The sequence below is a fragment of the Loxodonta africana genome, chromosome 2, assembly GCF_030014295.1.
Source record: "Loxodonta africana isolate mLoxAfr1 chromosome 2, mLoxAfr1.hap2, whole genome shotgun sequence".
NCBI lineage: Eukaryota > Metazoa > Chordata > Mammalia > Proboscidea > Elephantidae > Loxodonta > Loxodonta africana.
In genome coordinates, this window is record NC_087343.1 from 159,639,387 (window position 1) to 159,660,295 (window position 20,909).

At 41.3% G+C, this 20,909-nt stretch overlaps 2 protein-coding genes across 2 annotated transcripts in view; both read right to left on the minus strand.

Annotated features, from left to right (window-relative positions):
* The window catches only part of PLAC8L1 (PLAC8 like 1), a 30,428-nt gene extending 13,973 nt beyond the window's left edge, over positions 1–16,455 (minus strand). The window contains exons 1-2 of the mRNA XM_003404825.4: positions 10,262–16,455; positions 5,492–5,628 (exon numbers count right to left, since the gene is read on the minus strand). Coding sequence (XP_003404873.1) covers positions 5,492–5,628; positions 10,262–10,386 — 262 coding nt within the window. The 5' untranslated portion in view covers positions 10,387–16,455. The remainder of the gene's footprint in view (positions 1–5,491; positions 5,629–10,261) is intronic.
* A 123-nt stretch (positions 16,456–16,578) lies between these two features.
* The window catches only part of LARS1 (leucyl-tRNA synthetase 1), a 91,453-nt gene continuing 87,122 nt past the window's right edge, over positions 16,579–20,909 (minus strand). The window contains exon 32 of the mRNA XM_003404580.4: positions 16,579–16,973. Within this exon, the coding sequence (XP_003404628.1) occupies positions 16,768–16,973 (206 nt within the window). The 3' untranslated portion in view covers positions 16,579–16,767. The remainder of the gene's footprint in view (positions 16,974–20,909) is intronic.

Sequence of the window (20,909 nt, forward strand, 5' to 3'; positions counted from 1 at the left end):
ATGGACAAGGAGGGAGTCCTCAGGAAACACAGTGTGGTTTGATATCCTGAGTAATGATGGTGGTGGGGAGCAGAGCTGGGCAGTAAAGCAATGTTTGAGGAAGAGGGGATTGCAGAGGAGTGGCCCCTTTCTTTGACCAGCTTTTTGGGTGCTCTTTGGATTGGACAGAAATCACTCTGCTGAATCCAGTCTAAGCCTCTTGACTCTACTCTTTGTTATAACATGAGCTTTAATTCTGAGGTTAGTTTTTTAGGCGATCCTTACACTCTGTGAGTTACCGTATAGCCTTGTAATGAAATATAGGGGTCTCTTGTGTAAAAAAAATGGCATGGGGGCAGTATCTGACCACCTCTAACCCCTCAAGAGGGAAAGAGAATCAAAATCAACAGCCCAAGGCTGGGTCCTATGAGGCAGAAGTCAGACATGCCTCCCCTCTCAGCCATCTTTACCAACTCTGACACCAAACATCCCTCCCACAACACTCTCTACTTCTCTGCTGGGTTTGATAATTCATTGCAATGGCCACACGGAACTCACAGACTATACTCACAATTATGTGGTGTATTAGGGAAGTAACAGGTTCTAATTCAGGCTCAGGAACACTCAAGGATACATTTCTTTCATCAGGATAGCTTCTTCCCAGCCATGCCCGCAGGCATGCCTCTCCCTGGCCTTAGGCATCTGCCCAAAGGCACTCAGCTTTCTCTCTCCATGGGCTGGGAAGCCCAACACATCATCTCCTGCTGCCAGGTTTCTCCTGCTACTGCTTCTCACCATCTCCAGGGTTACACCTCACTTTTTCTCTATCTCCTGGTCCCAGGAGCCCCCGAGCGCAGAGATTCCAGCTCCAAAGGACATGCCGGCTCCTGGCTGTTCCTCCTTGGTGGTGAGGAGATCTCCCTCTCTGCTCCATAACTGGCTCTCTTTTAAGGCAAAACTGACCAATCCCCTTGGTAGGCGACAATTACCCTGTCACACAGTCCCACCCAATCACATGGGTGGGAATTACAAAACGATGGCCAGAAAGGTCAGACACAAAAGTAATTAATCCACCACAGCTTGCAACCAAAAAACCCTAACTGATCCAGTTACGCTCTGAACCAGTGTTAAGAGTGGATTCTGTGGATTATCTGCTTTATCCCTGATAACAACACTTGAGGTGGGCACCTGCTGTAACATGCTGAAGGATAATAAAAATTTATAATAACAATAATGCTAAGGTTCATTAAGTGCACCATAATGATATTTGTTGGGATTTTCCTGGTAACAGTGCCCCAGCATACTTTGGGGAAATAACCCCTTCACTAGCATAGGCAATATTGGTGGGGCTGTCATTAAAAGTTCCCTGGCCTGGCCAAGTAGTAGGCGAGTGACCCAACTAGGCAAATGGGGCTCCTTGAGCCAAAACACTGATTCTCAAACAGGATGACACAAGGATAAAAACATTTAGAGTTGACCAGATTGTCAGCTAGCTCCTGACAATACATCTTGCCCCTTATGAACTTGTTTTTTAGTTGATCCTTTGATTCTCTAAGCTACCCCATAGTCTTCTAATGAAATGCAATGCTTGCTTGCAACGAAAAAACCCTAATGTATCCAATTATGTTCCAAACCTATGTTAATAGTGGGTTCTATGGATTATCTGCATAATCATGACAACAATCCTTGAAGCAGACACTTTTAGTTTCCTTATCCTCATTTTAGAGATGGAAAAATGAAGATCCAGAGAACTTGCTCAAAGTCAAATGGCCAGTAAGAAGAGTTAGGAATCAAGGCCAGGCCTACGTCTGAAGCAAATCTGAGTTCTTAATTACTACACTATATTCTAGGCTTTGTCCAAGTTGGAATGCACTGATGTTTTTCCTCCAACTACAAGCTACAAAGGGAATGTGGTCCACATCACAATTTGGGGCTAGGTCTCCATCTTAGTTATCTAGTGCTGCTATAACAGAAATACCACAAGTGAATGACTTTAACAAACAGAGATTTGTTCTCTCACAGTCTAGTAGGCTAGAAGTTCAGATTCAGGACATCAGCTCCAAGGAGAGACTTTCTCTCTGTGTCAGCTCTGGAAGAAGGTCCTTGGCATCAATCTTCCCCTGGACTAGGGGTTTCTCAGCACAGGAACCCTGGGTCCAAAGGACACACTCTGCTCCCAGCACTGCTTTCTTGGTGGTGTGAGGTCCCCATGTCTCTCTGCTCACATCTCTCTTTTATATCTCAAAAGAGATTGACTTAAGACAGAATCTAATCTGGTAGATTGAGTCCTGCCTTATTAATATAACTGCCCCCAATCCCACCTCATTAACATCATACAGGTAGGATTTACAACACAAAGGAAAATCACATCAGATGACAAAACGGTGGATAATTATACAACACTGAATTATGGCCTAGCCAAGTTGACACACATTTTTGGGAGACACAAGTCAATCCATGACATTCCACCTTTTGCCCCCCCATTCATGTCCTTGCTATATGTAAAACACATTCACCCCATCATGTCATAGCAAAAACTTTAAATCAGCTCCAAGTCCAAAATCTAAAAGTTTCTCATCTGTGAAATCTAGAATTCAAGTTATCTGCTTTCAGAGTACAATGGTGGAACAGGAACAATGTAGACATTTCCATTACAAATGGGAGAAATTGGAAGGAAAGAAGGGATAACAGGCCAAGCAAGTCAGCACAGCACATTACACTAGCCCTCAAGGATTGAAAATAAGCCTCTGTTCTCTGAGACCATTTACACAACGGCGCTACCTTCCAGACTCTAGGTATTGGCCACACTCTACAGATTCTGCACACTCTACAGATTCTGAGTGGAGGTCCCTCAGCCCTGGGCTTTAGCTCCACCTTCCAGGCCCACTGGAATGGCAACTCTGCTCCCTCGCATTTGGGTGGCCCCATCCTCCTAGCCCATCCGAGCGATGACTCCACCCTTTGAGACCCCAGAGGTCGCGGCCCTACTCTTTGAGACTGAGGCAGCTCTGCTTCCTGGTTTCTTGGCCTTTCCGCCCCTTGGGCCTTGTCACCTGCATCTGTCCTGTTGGGCTAAGTATTCCAAAATTCTGTACCTCCACCGATAAGTGCCCGAAGGCACCCCACTCCACCAGGAAGCCTCCTGTACAAAGGCACTCAGCTCTTTCTCCATGGGTCGGCTCTAGCACCATCTTGCTCTGGTCTCCTGATTCTGCTACTGCCATTTCTCTGTTGCTGCTTCTTGCTGTCTGCGCTGTCTCCAGTATAACAGCTCTCCTCATTTCCTTCTGGGTCCTCACCAGAATTGTCTTTGATGTTCATAATTCCACCAACAGTCTCTTCAAGGCAATCTAGGCTTTTACTATTAGGTACTTTAAAACTCTTCCAGCCTCTATTTCAAAACTGCTTCCACATTTTATATACCTGTTAGAGCAGCACCCCACTCTCTCGGTACCAAATTCTGTCTTAGGCTGGGTTCTCCAGAGAAGCAAAACCAGTAAAGCATATAGAGAGAGATTTATATGGAGAAATAGCTCACACAGTTGTAGAGATGGGAACATCCCGAGTCCGTGGGTCAGAAGAGAGGCTTCTCCTGATTCATGAAGCCACAAGGGCTGGCAAACCCAAGATCAGCAGGTCAGAGGGCAGGGCTCTTGCTCACAGGCTGTGAAGACTGAAGAATTCTAAGATTAGGAGCCAAGACGGCAGGTAAGCTGCTAGCTCAAGCCCCAAGAACTGGACGTCAGATGAACAGAAGCCAGCTGCAGGATCCAAAGCGAGCAAAAGTCCACAAGCCTTGCCAGAGAGTCCACTTATATTTGATGCAGGCCATACCATCAAGGAAACTCCCCTTCAACTGATTGGCTACTCACAGCAGATTCCATCATGGCGCTTATGATCACATTATTTCAAATCTCATCATGGAAGTGATCACAGCGACTGCAAACTGCATCAAAACTGCCAAGCCACTGAAAATCATGCATGGCTCAGCAAAGCGGACACACAACCTTAACCATCACAGTCTCCACACAACCAGTCTTGAAAACTGTACAGAACCAGGAAGAATCTTGAGGGAACCAGAGAAGGGCTGCCATCGTTGTCTGGTCACAAGTTCACATGAGTAGCAGTGGCAGGAAGAGACTTGCCAAGCTCTTGGTCAGACAGGCAAAGAGATGGGGGTAGTGGGTAGGATTTGTGCCACGCAGTCTCTTCTCCGTGAGGCCCAGAAAAACAGTAAAGACTCAAGCTATGGTGATCAGAATGCTAAAAACTGTTGTTAGAGCTTTGTCTCAGCAAGACTCCTGGGTTCAGTGAGAACTTCGACCACATGACAACTCAGAGCTTTCTGAATGATTCATCCTGTGAGGCTTTGGAAGCCTTCAGCGTGTGGAAAGAGCCATATTATTCAAAAATATTAGACCCAAGGTCTGTTGTATTTGAATTTGAGAGACTGACCCTCACCCATCAAAGGGACCTCTCCTCCCCCAAGGGAGACTGTGTGACTTATTCAGAACCCTTTTTTCTAGGGCCAGAGTATCAGATCCTGGAATGCAATTCAGATATGTGGTACCAGAGATAGGTCAGAATGTCCTAAGGTAAAAATAGAATTGATATACTTTGAACTTCAAACCTAGAGGAGAATCATGTAGCTAGAGGTACCTCTTTAGAGCTGAACCAGTGTCAGAAAATATTTTAATCAAGAAATGGGGGTCCTTTTGTGATTGTTCATGTGTTATAAGAGTACTACATATTCCTTATAGAAATATTAGAAAAGAGAAAAGCAAAAAGAAAATAAAAATTAGTCATTAATCTACCATCCAGAGTCATCTGCTATAAACATTTTTATTTGTATCCTTCTAGACATTTTTCTAAATATTTCCCTTTAAAATGGTGTCTAATGTGCATTGTTTTGCAATCTGCTTCTTTATCTTAAAGATATATCCAAAACATCTCTTCAACTCATTGTTATTCTATAATATGATTTCCATAGCTGTATAATAATTCATTGTATGGATACTCCCCTCCCTGCCTGGACATTTAGGTTGTTCCAAGTCTTTGCTATAATAACCGATACTGCATAATTTAACTTTGCTGCTAAATCTTTGTATATGATTATTTTCTTAGACTAAATTCCTGGCAATGTAATTAATAGGCCAAAAGCTATGTAATGCTTGAGGTTTTTTTGGTATGTATTGCTAACCCACCTGCTAAAAAGTGTGTACCAATTTACACTCCCACCAACAGTAGATGAGGGAGTCCATTTTTGCCAACAGTGGATTTTTCGTCATTTAAAAAAAAAATCTTTGAGGGCACTACTTATTCTATAAAAGCATCCAAAGCCCTGAAAAGCAAGACTTTTTTAGCCAGGGAGTGCTTCTGAGTCTCCAGATTAGTCCAGTTATTCTGAAACCATTTAATTTCTGTCCTTGTGCCTAATGTAGCTCTTCCACCTACTGACATCTTGGGGAAGAAAAAAAGTAAGGAAGAACTTAAATGAAGAGGAAAAACAGACAAATTCTCTTATCTCTGCAGACACTGAAGAGGCCGGTGCTCCAGTCCCCGCCTGTCTGGACAATTGAGGTGATGGTGGTCCTGCCACTGGCTCCCCGAACAGGCTGCTTCACCACAGCGCGAGCTGGCCCATGGCTCCTGAAGCATCAAGAGATGGTGATTAACTCAGAAATGAAGAAGGTAGTTCAGAGGATAACCATTAAGCCAAGACAGAGTGATAAGGAGAAAATAGGAGCCCGGTAGTGCCAAGTGACCTTGTTCTTCATTCTTAGCCCAAGCTGATCTCCTTCATAGCTCTCCCTTTTCCTTTGGCATACCTTCTCCTCCAAATTTTTGCCTCAGATCTCTTAATGACATCACCATTCCTAATCCTGTCAAACTCAACATCCAGTCTGCTTCCTCGGTGTTTCTCAGCATCTCCGAATAGCTAAGGTCACAAATTTGAAACCAGGAGGTTTCACTTCAAATCCCAGCATGTCTTTTCCTGGATGCTTGAATCCTAGTTAAATCGCTTAATCTCTCTGCACTTCCGTTCGTTCAAAAGTAAGATTAAAAAAAAAAAAAAAATTCTATCTCACAGAGTTATTTTATCAATTAAAGGACATACAATTAATTAGTTTACTGTGCTCAGAGAGTGTGCAACAAGGTAACCCTGGGTGAGGCTACACCTAAGAGTTTTTGAACCTCTCTTGAAGAGACTCTGATAAGGAATTGGACTGAATTTGCAACCCGGAATAGGATACTGAAGTTGAATGTGCAGTATCATTGAAATGAGTAACCCAGACTTCAGAACATGTCCTGATGTCAAACTACCGGATGATTATCGTAGTGGAGCCACAAGGTACACCTTCGGGTTGGGTTCCCTTGAAGGGAGTGTATATTCCCAGTGTCGATCATCCCGAGTTAAGAAATGAGGGCTCAGGAGATAGACTTCAAGAGTGAGGGAAGAAAAAACTTTCTTCTCTTTCTGGATTTCTAAGTCAGTTTTGCCTGAAGTCTAATCATGGCGATGCCTGGAGCAACTTCCACCGTGAAGAGTAAGCTGCATCTGGCCACATGGAAGGTGCGGGTCAAGAGTAGGGTAAAAAGCCCCTAGAATGAGCTTGGGTCTGTGCAGTAGTGGTAATTATTCTGTTTTGTTCTTCCCTTTTGGAAAACCTCGTTCAGAGTTTGCACCTGGTCTCCAGTGTGCTGTGAGGCACCTGTCTCACACTTGAGACATAGTAAACAAGAGGATGGCAACATTTCTTCCTGTGTCAGTTGTTGTTGCAGTAATAATCTCATGGACTCATGGCCTTAGAACATACCTGAGCACTGGTAAAGCAATACCCTGGGGACAGCTTAGAAATAGCTGGGGTGACCTTTGAGAACCTTCAGTTTCTGAAAATAAAGCCAATGGTTTTTCACAGTATCCCAACATGTTGTATTGTTCTTGTTATTAAGACCATATCCTTTTTTATCCCACCAATAACACCCAAACCCAGAACATTATCGTGTTAAAAAAAAAAAAGTCCTAAGCCTCACTCCAAAACAATTGCACAGGTCTCCAGGGATGAGGTACAGAAACCTGTATGTATAACACAGTTCCCAGGTCATTCTTAGGCAACCATCCTGATACCTGATACCAGTGGAAACCACTGGTGATGATTACAATAGCTTCTGAGTCTCCCACCCAGCTAGGTGGTGAAGCCAAAGGAACAAAGATGGCAAGAAAAATAGAAATAGAAGTAGTAGACGGGAAGCGAAGAGGATCATTGGGATATACCAGGTCTAAAGAGCATATGAGACATCCAGAATTACCTGGAAATCCTGGCCCAGTGTTTGGAAGAGAGGCTAGGGTTGGGAGTCGCCTGTCTAGAAGTATGGAGTCACCTGAAAAAAGCTACGAAGCATCCCCAGCCCTTTTATCCACTATGCATTACGGACAATCCCTAGGGCCTAATGAGCTTTTCGAGGGCCTCCATAAGTATTTGAAACCTGAAAAACGTATTGGCTCCAAAATACAAAAACTGCAAAATAGAAATTAATCAACGCTCACTTAAACACTTAGAAAAATCTAGCATCACATCAATCTCATTGTCTAATTTATAATCAGTTTATTCCATTTGAAAACAATTTGTAGGTTAAGCTCTTTTATTTTACAAAAACTCCCATGTATGACTGATTGCTAAGAATCAGCAGCTATTCATAAATTAAATGAATCACTCATAGCAAAATAATTTAAAAATCAATATTATAAAAATCTTTTATCATACAGCAAAAATATATATGTATAGGATACGGGATGTATGTTACATGTGCATTTTAATATACTTGTTATGATGTGGGTTAGGACCTACTTTTATACATATCTTATTGCCTCTACTTCAATGTGAGCTTCTTGAGCTCAGGAGGCGCGTTCTGTTCCTCCCTAAATGTCCAGTATCCAGCACACTGCCTTAAAACCTAGTGGGTGAATGATAAATATTTGTTGAATTCAATCAAACTGAACTCACATGTTTCTTTGTTCTGTTTGAGTCCCTCCCAAAATCTAGCTAAAAATTACGTGGCCTTAACTCTGCTTCATTCGCTAGTAAAGGTACAACTCTCAAGTGTGAATTGATGAAATAAAAGCAAGGGGTAGCTCCAAAGCTTCCTGTATCTCTCCAAACAATTTAAGACACTTACCTCTCAGTGTGATGCTCACAATTTAGGGCTTCCATCATTATACTAAGAGCTTTTAATTATCTCTGATTTTAGAGTAGTGATTTCTTAGGGTTGATCATCTGGATTATATTTTCCCCTGAAATGAGCCATTTACAGTTCACAGCCCTAGGATAGAATTTTTTCCTTCTATCTCAGAGTTTTATGGGTAAAACTTTTTATTACAACAAGGGAGACTGTCCTCTATTCCAAATCAAGTAACTTTCCCTTGCTGAGAGAAGAGTTGAGTTTTATGTGTGTGTGTAATTTTGAAGGAAACCCTGGTGGCGTACTGGTTAAGTGCTATGGCTGCTAACCAGAAGGTCAGCCGTTCAAATCCACCAGGCACTCCTGGGAAACTCTATGGCGCAGTTCTACTCTGTCCTATAGGGTCGCTATGAGTCAGAATTGACTTGACTGGCAACGTGTTTGGTTTTTGGTTTTCTAATTTTGAACTCAAGGAGAAGCATGTTATTGAGTTCCTTTCTACAATACCCTGAATCTTTGGTGCTTTTTATATTAAAATATTTGAATTAACATGCATTGGCTAAAACATTTCAGTTCAAGATTATTGCTTATGTGTCTTATAATTAAAAATCACAACCATACCTCTCTTTCACTGAGCACCTTCTATGTACCAGACACTTAGTGGTTCCTTTGAGAACTGAAAGATTGTTTAGGGGCTGCTCCAGGTATCAGACTAAGTAGCTACTGTAGCTTCCTGGACAGCGTTTAGCTCTGTATATTACCCTGGGGAATCTTACACCACCATGAAGACTGGGAATGAGTTTGGAAGCAGTGGGTGAAGCTGATGGTCTCAGAGCTTTGCTAAGTCAGAGCAGCTGTCCATTTACCATCAAGTTCAGCAAGTTCACAGACTTTAGATTCAGACACACTGAAGTTCAAATGTGGCTCAACTATATTCTAGTTGTTTGACCTCAGGAGATTCAACTTGTTTCCTAATCTGAAGGGAGATACTGCTGAAGATATGGTGTTAGTTAAAAAAAAATTTTTTTTTCCCTTGGTGGAAAAATCCCTTTGCTTTGAGAGACACTGGTAGCTCTTAGCCCCAGTCTCCTCTTCTGTAAAATCGGGATAAAAATATCCTACCTCCTCAGTTGCCAGGAGGAGTAAACAAGGTCGTGGACCTGGCACATAGTAGGCATGCAGTCAATGGCATTTATTGTAATTTAACAATCCTGCACATACACTGCAGCCAGTTGTATATTTTTCTAAGAAACTAAGAAAGGAGGAGATATGGAGCAGCTTCTGCATTGTCATATGTGCCACCCAAATACCTTAAAAGCAATCAGTGATCAACTGACCTGGTCTGGCCAGGACTGAGGATTTCCCCAGAATGGGGAACTTTCAGTGCTAAAACCAAACAGACCCACGCAAGCCAGATAGTCAGTCACTCTGGTCGTCAGAAGGAAAGGGAAGCTTCAACTGGCAAGAGACAGGAGGCCCACTCCAGATGTTCTAATTTGACCTGCTCCTACCAAGTCACAGCATTGGCAGATGGGTTAGAATATACACCCTTGCCCTTTCTGACCTCCCTTTATGCTGCTCCTTTTCTAGCAGCTAAGCATGTTCCCCACTGCTTGTCCCCAGATGCCTGTGCTTCAGCCTGGGGGGTTCACTTCCATGTCCCAGCATTTCTTCCTTAATCAAACTTGCAGCACTATAAGTTTATTCCACCTTCCACTCAGGCCTTTTTGATTACTTCATACTCTTAACTCAAGCCAAAACCCTTGAGTTCTGATTTCAAAGGGTGGAAATTACTGGCAGCCAAGAGAAATAGTTTTATTTGGTCCGGGTTCAGCATCTTAAGTTGAGAATAAAGAGACGCCCTTCCACCCAGGCCAGCCATTTTCTTTTCACCAGTCAAGCAAGGCCTGAAGGAACTAGTCAGTTGCCCCTTTTCAAGTACACATGGGAAAAGATAGCAACCACTTTCTTCCCAAGCCCAGTTTTCTTTTATAATTTACTGGAATCAACATCTTTTCCCAGGCTCTTTATAAGAAGAGATTGATTTGATATTCCAACTAAAGCACAAAAGCTGGGGAAAAAAATTCACCATATTCCCTACCTCAAGTTGGAAATAAAATGTGGTTCATCTTCAGAGGACATTAATGAAAGTAACAGAGGTGACTGTGTGTTGAGTAAGGAGCCATCCTTAGGACACTTAGAGAAGTAACTTCCAAAGCAATTCATAGTGAGAGAAGTTTTCTTGTCACTTGGGCTATCCTTTTCCCTTTGACAGTTAGTTGACTGATTCTAAGCATCGGTTCAATCCAAAGTGAAATATCTCTTCTAAAGAACGTTGTCTTGATATTCCAGAATCTGAGGTCATAGCAGTGCAACTGACAGACAACTGATTTCTTTGAAGACAGTACACACCTGACTGTGGGCATGTCTATCTTCCTAATATGAAGGGAGATACTGCTGAAAATACTGTATAAGTACAAAAAAAAAAAAGTTATCCTTTGTGGAAAAATCCTTTTTCTTTGAGAACCATTTGTAGTAAACATTTATCCAGCTAAGTGTCACTTTACCTTCCCTTGGGAGGCTCAAAAGGCTACAGAGTTCTGCCATGCCATGTGGCTGGTGTGCAACACGGTCCACTCTTCATCCCAAGACTGCCGGTCCAATTCAGCAAGATGATATGAGTCCTACAACTAACCTGACAGCAGGGACACGAAGATCTTTCAGCTCAGGAGTCACACCTCAATCCATCTAATAAAACATGGTCTCCTGAAGTTTGAGCTATGCCAGGTTGCCCCAGAAGTCCCTAGGTGATGCAAACTGTTAATGAACTTAGCTGCTAACTGAAAAGTTGGAGGTTCAAGTTCACCCAGAGGCACCTCAGAAGAAAGGCCTAGTGATCCACTTGCAAAAAATTAGCTACTAAAAACCCTATGGACCACAGTTCTACTCTGACACACATGAAGTTACCATGTTTTGGAATCAACTTAACAAGCAACCATCTATTTTTTAGGTTGCCCCAACCCTCTAAGGCATTTTATAACTTCTAGAAATTCCCTATTCTTCCATGGACTCCACTGATTATGCTAGGAAAGTGATGCTTCTTCCCTCCTACCTAGCTCAGATGGAATCTAGTGGAAAAGCAGGGCTCAGCTGATGATTGCCTCCCTACTGCTCTGAATCCTCAGGGTCTTCTGAGTCTCAGAAGTAAGCCTTTAGGGCACATCTTTGGGAGGCAGAGACCTCAAGCGGGGGAACTTCCTTAGAGGACAAAACATTAGGCAAAATTGCACACTGTAGGGGGGAATCTACAACCATAATTCAACAGAACATTAGAAAGACAACAGGAGGAAATTGCCAATGATACTATACATGCTTCTCATCAGACCCAGAGAGAATGATTGTTTAGGGTTCCGAACTTCAAAGCATTTACTCGAGCATGGTTTTTAGCAAAAGCCTATAGTACCTTCCAAATCAGGATTCCTCAGACAGCTTCATAATTGCCTTCAATCACTGGATTCTGGGCCACTCTCACTGTCTTCTTAGCCATCAGGATGCATCCTACGTTAGCAACAGTCACGTTTCTTCTGCTCACCACTCTATTCTAGCACTTACCACAACGTCTGGCACATAATAGGCACTCAGTAATTTGCTGAATAAATGTACTATACATAAAAATTGAGGTTCCCGAATAAGAGAAATTAAGAGGTAACTGCTAGCAAGTCAAAGAGACAGGCAATACTATCAGGGAGATAACAGGGGGTTGGGTGTGGAAACTAAGGACTTATTAAGGCAAGGAACAGAGGGGCCCCCACAACTGCAAACAAAGTAACAAGAAATGGGCCAGGGCACGGAAACAAAGCCATTCCCCAGAGCAATGGGGCAGGGTATCTAAAAACAGCCCACAAACTTCTTTAAAGTTGCCTTTCAGAAGCAGCTGGAGAAAACCAGCCCCAGGGACATCCGTAGAACATCCACCTGTGACCGCTGTGTGACCTTCCACCAGGGGCAGTAAGGGGCTGCTTCCCCAGCCAGGGAATTCAACCCCGGGAGTGAGAGACTATGCAGGCACAACACCCCATAATAAGCCCTGCTACGAATCCTAGAGGCCTCCAGGACAGGAGCCATCTTGGAAAGCTGTTGCACAGGAACCTTAATTAACATATCCCGGCCTGTGCCTATGAATAAACATGAATCTTTTTCTGCCCAAGAACTTTTAAAAACTCAGGCCTGTCTTTTGTTCTGTGAGATGGGGTTATGCGTTGCCCTAGGCCTTCCTGTCTCCGCTTGCAAGCCTCTTCAATAAAGCTTTGCTCACGTGGAAAAAAAAAGGAGGTAATTCCTAGCTTTGCAAAAAAGATTTACAGCAAGATCCTTTTCAAGAGTGAACTACCACTGTACATGTAAGCTATGATTCCATACTTTAAAATTTCATTTTTACTCAACTTTTCTAATCAAACATCTATTTATGAAGTGACTAATTCACATGCCACACAGCTAACTCTTCTACCTAAAAACAAAATAAATGAGAAATGGCAGAGGAAAAAAAAGTGAATGTTCTTCTTTACCAAATAATACCAACTATTTATAAAAAAAGAAATCATAGAATTAGAAAAATCACCATTTTGCAGAGCCCCCAACAAAACTTATTCAGGAAATGCTCTTCAATGGGTTCTAAAACCATTAGGTTAAAAAAAAAAAAAAAGTTGCTTGGGAGCAGAGTATTTCCAAAGTGCCAAAGTATCACTCCACAGATTTCTAATTGCAAAGAGAAAATGTATCTTAACTCCGAAGAGTCCCAGAAGTGCAAAAAATTATCTTTAAAAATAATAGTTCTGAAAGTTTTAAAAGATGTATGTACATGTGTCATGGACTGAATTGTGTCCCCCAAAAATATCTGTCAGCTTGGCTAGGTCATGATTCCCTTGTATGATTATATGACTCTCTGCCATTTATCTTCTGATGTGATTTCCCTATGTGTTGTAAATCCTGTCACTATGATGTAATAAGATAGATTAGCAGAAATTATATTGACGAGGTCTACAAGATTACGTGGTGTCTTAAGCCAATCTCTTTTGAGATATAAAAGAGAGAAGCCAGCAGAGAGACATGGGGACCTCATACCACCAAGAAAGCAGTGTTGGGGACAAAGTGCGTCCTTTGGACCTGAGGTTCCTGTGCTGAGATGCTACTAGACAAAGGGAAGACTGATGCATCACAAGGATCTTAATGCGGAGCCAACAGAGACAGAAAGCCTTCTCTTGGAGCTGGCACCCTGAATTCAGACTTCTAGCCTACTGCAATATGAGAGAATAAACTCCTTGTTAAAGCCATCCACTTGTGGTACTTCTGTTATAGCAGCAGTATATAACTAAGACGTTATTGTTGTTAGGTGCCACCCAGTTGGTTCCAACTCATAGCGACCCTACATACAACAGAATGAAACACTGTCTGGTCCTGCTCCATCCTCACAATCATTGTTATGCTTGAGTCCATTGCTGCAGCCATTGTGTTGAGGGTCTTCCTCTTTTTCACTGACCCTCTACTTTACCAAGCATAATATCCTTCTCCAGGGACTGGTCCCTGCTTGATAACATGTCCAAAGTATGTTAGATGTAGTCTCACCATCCTTGCTTCTAAGGAGTATTGTGGCTGTACTTCTTCCAAGACAGATTTGTTTATTCTTCTGGCATGGTATACTGAATATTCTTCGCCAATACCACAATTCAAAAACGTCAATCTTCTTCGGTCTTCCTTATTCACTGTCCAGCTTTCAAATGCATATGAGGTCATTGAAAACATCATGACTTGGGTCTGGCGCACCTTAGTCCTCAAGGTGACATCTTTGCTTTTCAACACTTTAAAGAGGTCTTTTGCAGCTGATTCGCCCAATGCAATGCATCTTTTGTTTTCTTGACTTTTGCTTCCATGGGTGTAGATTGTGGATCCAAGTAAAATGAAATCGTTGACAACTTCAATATTTTCCCCATTTATCATGAGATATATATTGAGATATATATACTAGTATATATATACTTACATATATCTTTACAATAAAAAGTTCTAGAAGTGATTAAAAAAAGGCTATCTTTACAAAGGGAAGCTCTGGAAGTGATGAAAGGTATCTTTAAAATGGAGAGTTTTGTAAGCTATAAAATTAAATATCACTAATAAGAGATCCATATTTATCCCTATTCCCAAGGTGATCCAACCAAAGTGGAAATTATTGAACGATATCATTAATATCCCATGCAAGCAAAATTTTCCTGAAGATCGTTCAAAGGCGGCTGCAGCAGTATATCAACAGGAAACTGCCAGAAATTCAGGCCGGATTCAGAAGAGGATATGGAACCAGGAATATCATTGCTGATGTCAGATGGATCCTGGCTGAAAGCAGAGTATATCAGAAGGATGTTTACCTGTGTTTTATTGGCTATGCAAAGGCATTCGACTGTGTGGATCATAACAAATTATGGATAACATTATGAAGAATGGGAATTCCAGAACACTTAATTGTGCTCATGAGGAAAGTGCACATAGATCAAGAGGCAGTTGTTTGGACAGAACAAGCACATACTGCATGGTTTAAAGTCAGGAAAGGTGTGCGTCGGGGTTGTATTCTTTCATCATACCTACTCAATCTGTATGCTGAGCAAATAATCCCAGAAACTGGGCTATATAAAGAGGAACGGAGCATCAGGATTGGAGGAAGACTCATTAAAAACCTGCAATATGCAGTGACACAACCTTGCTTGCTGAAAGTGAAAAGGACTTGAAGCACTTACTAATGAAGATCAAAGACCACAGCCTTCAGTATGGATTACACTTCAACATAAAGCAAACAAAAATCTTCACAACTAGACCCATAGCAACATGATGATAAACAGATAAAAGATTGAAGTTGTCAAGGATTTCATTTTACTTGGATCCACAATCAACACCCACGGAAGCAGGAGTCAAGAAATCAAAAGACGCATTGCATTGGCTAAATCTGCTACAAAGGACTTCTTCAAAGTGTTGAAGAGCAAAGATGTCACCTTGAAGACTAAGGTGTGCCTGACCCAAGCCATGGTATTTTCAATCGCAGCATATGCATGTGAAAGCTGGACAATGAATAAGGAAGACCAAGGAAGAGTTGATGCCTTTGAATTGTGGTGTTTGCAAAGAATATTGAATATACCATGGACTGCCAAAAGAATGAACAAATCTGTCTTGGAAGAAGTGTGGCCAGAATGCTCCTTAGAGGCAAGGATGGCGAGACTGCATCTTACGTACTTTGGACACACTGTCAGAAGGGATCAGTCCCTGGAGGACAGCATGCTTGGCAGAGTACAGGGTCAGCAGAAAAGAGGAAGACCATCAATGAGGTGGACTGACACAGTGGCTGCAACAATGAGCTCAAGCATAACAACAATTGTAAGGATGGTGCAGGACCGGGCAGTGTTTCATTCTGTTGTGCGTAGGGTTGCTATGAGTCGGAACCGACTCGATGGCACCTAATAACAACAAGATACCTTTCAGTTCTAACACTCTATGATTTGCTTCACTTAATCTATAATAAAGCATTCAGCTAGTCCCAGTAATCTCAAATTATAGAGAGCAAAATAAGGAAACTCAGTAAAATCTGTTTACATGACCTCAAGGTTAGAATGGAGATTCCTTCAGGTTATCAGAATTAGTCTTTCCTCAATATTGAACCTATCAAGAAATGGAAACGTTTTTCTCCTCTGTCAAAGTCTTGCATTTTTTCCTCATGTGAAGGCAGATGGCACAGACAACATCAAAAGATGTTACAGCAAGAATAAAAGAATACATTTGCAATACAGTCAGCACTGATCTTTAAACACAATTGGACTCAAGACAAATTTGGCAAATGCGGATCTGGGGGAAAAAAAAACCTCTCTCTTAAAACACTTAAATTTAGGGTAGATGAAATAAACTGTTTATAAGCTATTGATAGCGGCCTTGGAAAAAAAAACTTTGAATGTATTAAAGCTAAAAGAATTCTCATAAAATACAGGACCTATTTGTTCATTATACAAAATACTTAGTGTTTACAGTCAAAATATTCGCACTTGTTCTTTTAAATCATCATGAGTGACTTTCTTAAAAAAAAAAAAAAAACTGGGTGTCTAATTTTTTTAAAGGAGAATTGTTATCTTTGCCTGTGATTCTGAGCTTAGCGCTAACTTCATAAATAGATGTAACGTAAAAAGCTGTTAGCTAGCTACTCCTTAGCCTTCATAAATAGTATAAAGTCACCCACTGCTGTCAACTTGATTCTGACTCATAGTGACCCTCAGAAAAGAAGCATACTGACACTTTTGTATGAATCTGGAAGACCAGAAGTTCTTGGGAAATACCAATAATTTATTAAAATACATAAACTATGAAACAAATCACTTCTCTTAGAGGCCTGGAGAAGGGGAAAAATTTTTATTAAGTCCAAGAATCAAAGATGACTTGATATAATTATGGTTACATACAGAATTTGGTGGTTAGAAATGAAATCTATTTAGGTCCGGCCTAAGGTTCTCATAGCCAGTCTGCAGGCACAATCAGCATAGTGGTATCCCCAGAAACCAGGACAAACCTCCAATTTGAGTGAGTTTAATGAACCAGATAGATAATTGTGTCGCCGATATCTGCCTGTAGCCCATTTTCGGTGAGATGAATTTTCTTACTCATGAGGTCCACGTGGAAAACAGCATGCTCAGAAATGGGAGTCTTCTCAGAACACTCTTTACCCAAGACAGGAATTCGTCGAGGTCCCAGCAGTGGATCATCAAATCTCATCAGTTTCACTCTGGAAAGGTCTGCCAGCAAAAGACATTATCAATGTGAGCATTTACTTATAGTCAGTGACCCAAACCCAAGACTGAATCTGCTAACTTCCATTTTAAACACATTGATTGTTGTATCTAAACAGAAACATTTCCATCAGATTATTAAATAGGATCCAATCACAGGAAGCAAAGCTAAAATCTAACAAATCTTCATCCCTTATCAGCCTTTAACCAGATCAAAGATTGTAAGAGATTCTGTATAAACACTGACATCTCCTGGTATAACAGTAAAACCTGTGAAAGCTGGAACCTGTGTAAGGCGGAAGCCTGTTGGAGAAGAAAACTCAAATATTTTCCACTAGTAAGCAACAGAAAAGGGGTAAGACTGCACCCTGTCAAAGACGGAAAACTTGTAACACCCAGAAAAACAAGGCAGTCCCGTCAAGTTTAGCGCTCACAGGTTTCCCTATATGAACCAACAGAGAGGAAGGATTGAGTGCGTTTTTGAGCGTTACCCTATATGTTTTCTCAAATCACTTTATATGCTGTAATTATCTTTCAGGTTATCAAAAAGTGTAAAACATTTCTCTTTCTTGTCTTGTTTTTTAGAATACATCACTGACCTAAGAAATAGCATACAAGTTTCTTGTTTTGCACAGAAGATGAAAAGTGTTGGTATTAACAAATTGATGAGAGACAAGGAGAGAAGGGGAAGGGTAGAGGAAAGTGCTCAGCTTTGAGAATTCTGAGCTTCTGGATGAGCTCCAATCCTACCCTGCTTCAGATTGTCCTGATCTGCTCTTATGTAAGCTGATAAGATGGCTCCTGGCAAAGAAAGCACTTGTCCCTTGAACAAATTTATGATCCATCAATCTTGCCAACAACTGAGCCCAAAATAAATTTTATTTATTTCAGCAATTCTGAGACTCCCTAACACCAGGTGGTTTTATTTTATCTGGTGGGAAAAAACCATAAATGACTACAAATGTTGATTCTACGTTTACATCTAAGTGTAGCATGGCTAGTTATGTTTCACCTGGTCCACAGAAATAGAAGATACACATTCTGAGCTACCTCCACCCTTTTCTAAAGCAGATTGCTGGGTGGTCTGTGAGCTACACTCCCTCCTGTTGCCCTGAGAGCATAAAGCTTAGCGTGGGAGGAATGAGACATAAAAGGAGACATTAATGCAGCAGGCGGCTATGCCAGGAGTACAAGTTATCCAGGCATTCTCTTCTCTTTCGAAAACAAAAACCAAAGGGCCGCAAGTTCAGAGTAGGGATTTTGGGGCTTAGAGAGCAATTATCAGCAACTACCACCAAGGCAAGCCTTGCCTGAGAGTGTCTGTAGAGTCTCTGCAAAGACCATACAATCTATTCCCAAATAATGCAAAAACCCTAACAACTAAAATGGGAAAGATGCAGACATAGGCTTCATGACAGCCACAATCTTATTTTGGGCAAAGAATACAATTCACTTTAGCAGCTATTGCAATTCAACTTGTACATCTGTGGTATTGAATATTTTGTTATGGGAACAGTGACAAGTCCCACCAGCAGGTTTTATGCACAAGGCCTTTTACTGCAGGTCTGCCTCTGTCTTCCTCTCTCTGAAACAGACTCCTTTCACCATTCCAAGCAATTCTGCATCAAACTATTTCAAAGAAGCCTTGGTACTCAGACTCATAAGTGACAAAACACATTTGCTTTGATGTTTCATCATGTAGTTCATTACTGCCAATGAATTCTTGGAGCTTTCTTGGTGATTTTACTATCTTTTCTGACCCCTGACCTCTCTTATCATTGAAAATATTGAAATTTAAGTTTGCAACTACACAAGATTTAAGGCACTTAGAGAAAAGATGAGAGAGACTGAAAGTCCCCAGGGACTGATAATGTGAAATGGCGCCTTTTGCCTCCAAGTTATTAGTTCATATGTGGCATGGGTTGAGACTGATTTAAAGTCATTATCATCAAATAGTTGCTCAGTGGCCTTTGTGGAGTGAAATGATGGTTTTAGTCCAGTTCCTCCTGGACCTCGATTGTAATCACTCTCAATACAATTGGCACTAATTGGACGACTTGCTGGCTATTACAGCAGACAGACTACGTTATTGAATTTAACTCTTCTCCCATCTCAGATGCTCAATATACTCAGCCCCCTTAGATATCAAAGAATCCCAAGGGCTTGTGGATAAGTCTCAAGGCTAGATCTCTTCTGTAGATACTTAGAGAATAACAATCTCAAGCTCCCTCCTAACATTTCTATTTTCTAAAATTCACAGTAACTACTTTTTTTTTTTACTAACACCAAACTTAAAGCACTTTATAATATTATTCACCGCTAGTAAGACAAAGGAGATAAGAATTATGCCAGAGGTTCAGTGACAAATGACGAGATATAGAAAATACATTCCAGTACAATTCTGAAGAATGCAGTCAGAGCAGTATCCGACTACATCTGAAAGGAAGGCAGGCCTAACATCATATAATACAATTTTCAATACTGAAACGCATCCTCTCATGTGCTACCACCTCACAATAATCCTTGGCAGTGAGTCCACACAACTATCTATTTTCTTTAAAAGTCACCTGCCATATCTTTCTCCCACAGAGCGGCTGGTGGGTTCAAACCACTGACCTTTCGATTAGCAGTCGAGCGCGTAACCACTGTGCCACCAGGGCTATTAAAAGTCGCCATATTGTGCTTCAAGACTAAGAGTTTATTGGTGTTCAAAATCTTCTCATGACAAAAGCCATTATGCAGTATAAAACACTCAAATGGCAGGCCATAAAATGGTTTCCTATATGTTCATTTTTCCAAATTTCCAAGTTCCGCAACTTGTGACCTATAAGTTCTACAGGAGGCAGTATCATTCTGTAACACCTGGTTTACTGAGGGAAACATAATAAATGTCTGTAAACTATAAAATCTCTAACATGAATATTGCTGATAATATTGCTCTGTATACAATGAAACAGGCAATGAGTATTTTCCTCCTCTTAATATGCTCTTGCCCCTCATCATCATGGGTATAATTTTCAAGGTGCCATTCAAACAACTGCTTCTCCATAAACTCATCCCTGATAGCCTTCCTCTGTACTGCACATTTTATCTGCACCTTTCTGATCACACTCAGCAGTTTCTCCTTAGATTATGATTACGGGCTTCAATAGCTCATTCCCCTACCCCTTCACTAGCTGTAGCTTCCTTGCTGTTGGGGGCCATCCAGTCAGTTTCGACTCATAGCGACCATATGGGATAGAGCAGAGCTGACCCATAAGGTTTCTAAGGCTGTAATCTTTACAGAAGCAGACTGCCACATCTTTCTCCCATGGAGCAGCCGGTGGGTTTAAAGTGCCAATCTTTCGGTTAGCAGCCAAGTGCTTTAACCACTGCGCCACCAGGGCTCCCTGAACGCAAAATAGAGAATCTTAAATTTAATTTGTCTTCATAATTTGGAGGAAAAAATAATACAGAGAAATACTAACTCCCTTCACACTCTGCTTAGCTTAGAACATGGCTGGTTTATGAAAAAAGAAGCCACAAATGAGTACAATAAATCTAATCATATAAGATCTAGACTTAATCATGATAAAAAATGTAGGCTATTTACGTATTTTGCCTGGAGGCACATTATTTAGAAGAAAGAATATAAGCTTTGGAGTCAAAAAGATCTCAGTTTAAATTCCAGCTACAGGATTTACTAGCTGAATGAACTCCATTTCATCATCTACAAAACCCTACTGCTGTCAAGTCAATTCGATTCTGACTCATAGTTACCCTGTAGGAGAGACGAGAATGCCCCATAGGGCTTCCAAGGAGCCACTGATGAATTGAAACTGCCAACCTTTTGGTTAGCAGCTGAACACTTAACCACTGCTCCACCAGGGCTCCTCATCTATAAAAGGGGGGATAGTGATACCTTCTATGTCATAGGGTTGCACAAGGATTAAATAGCTAACA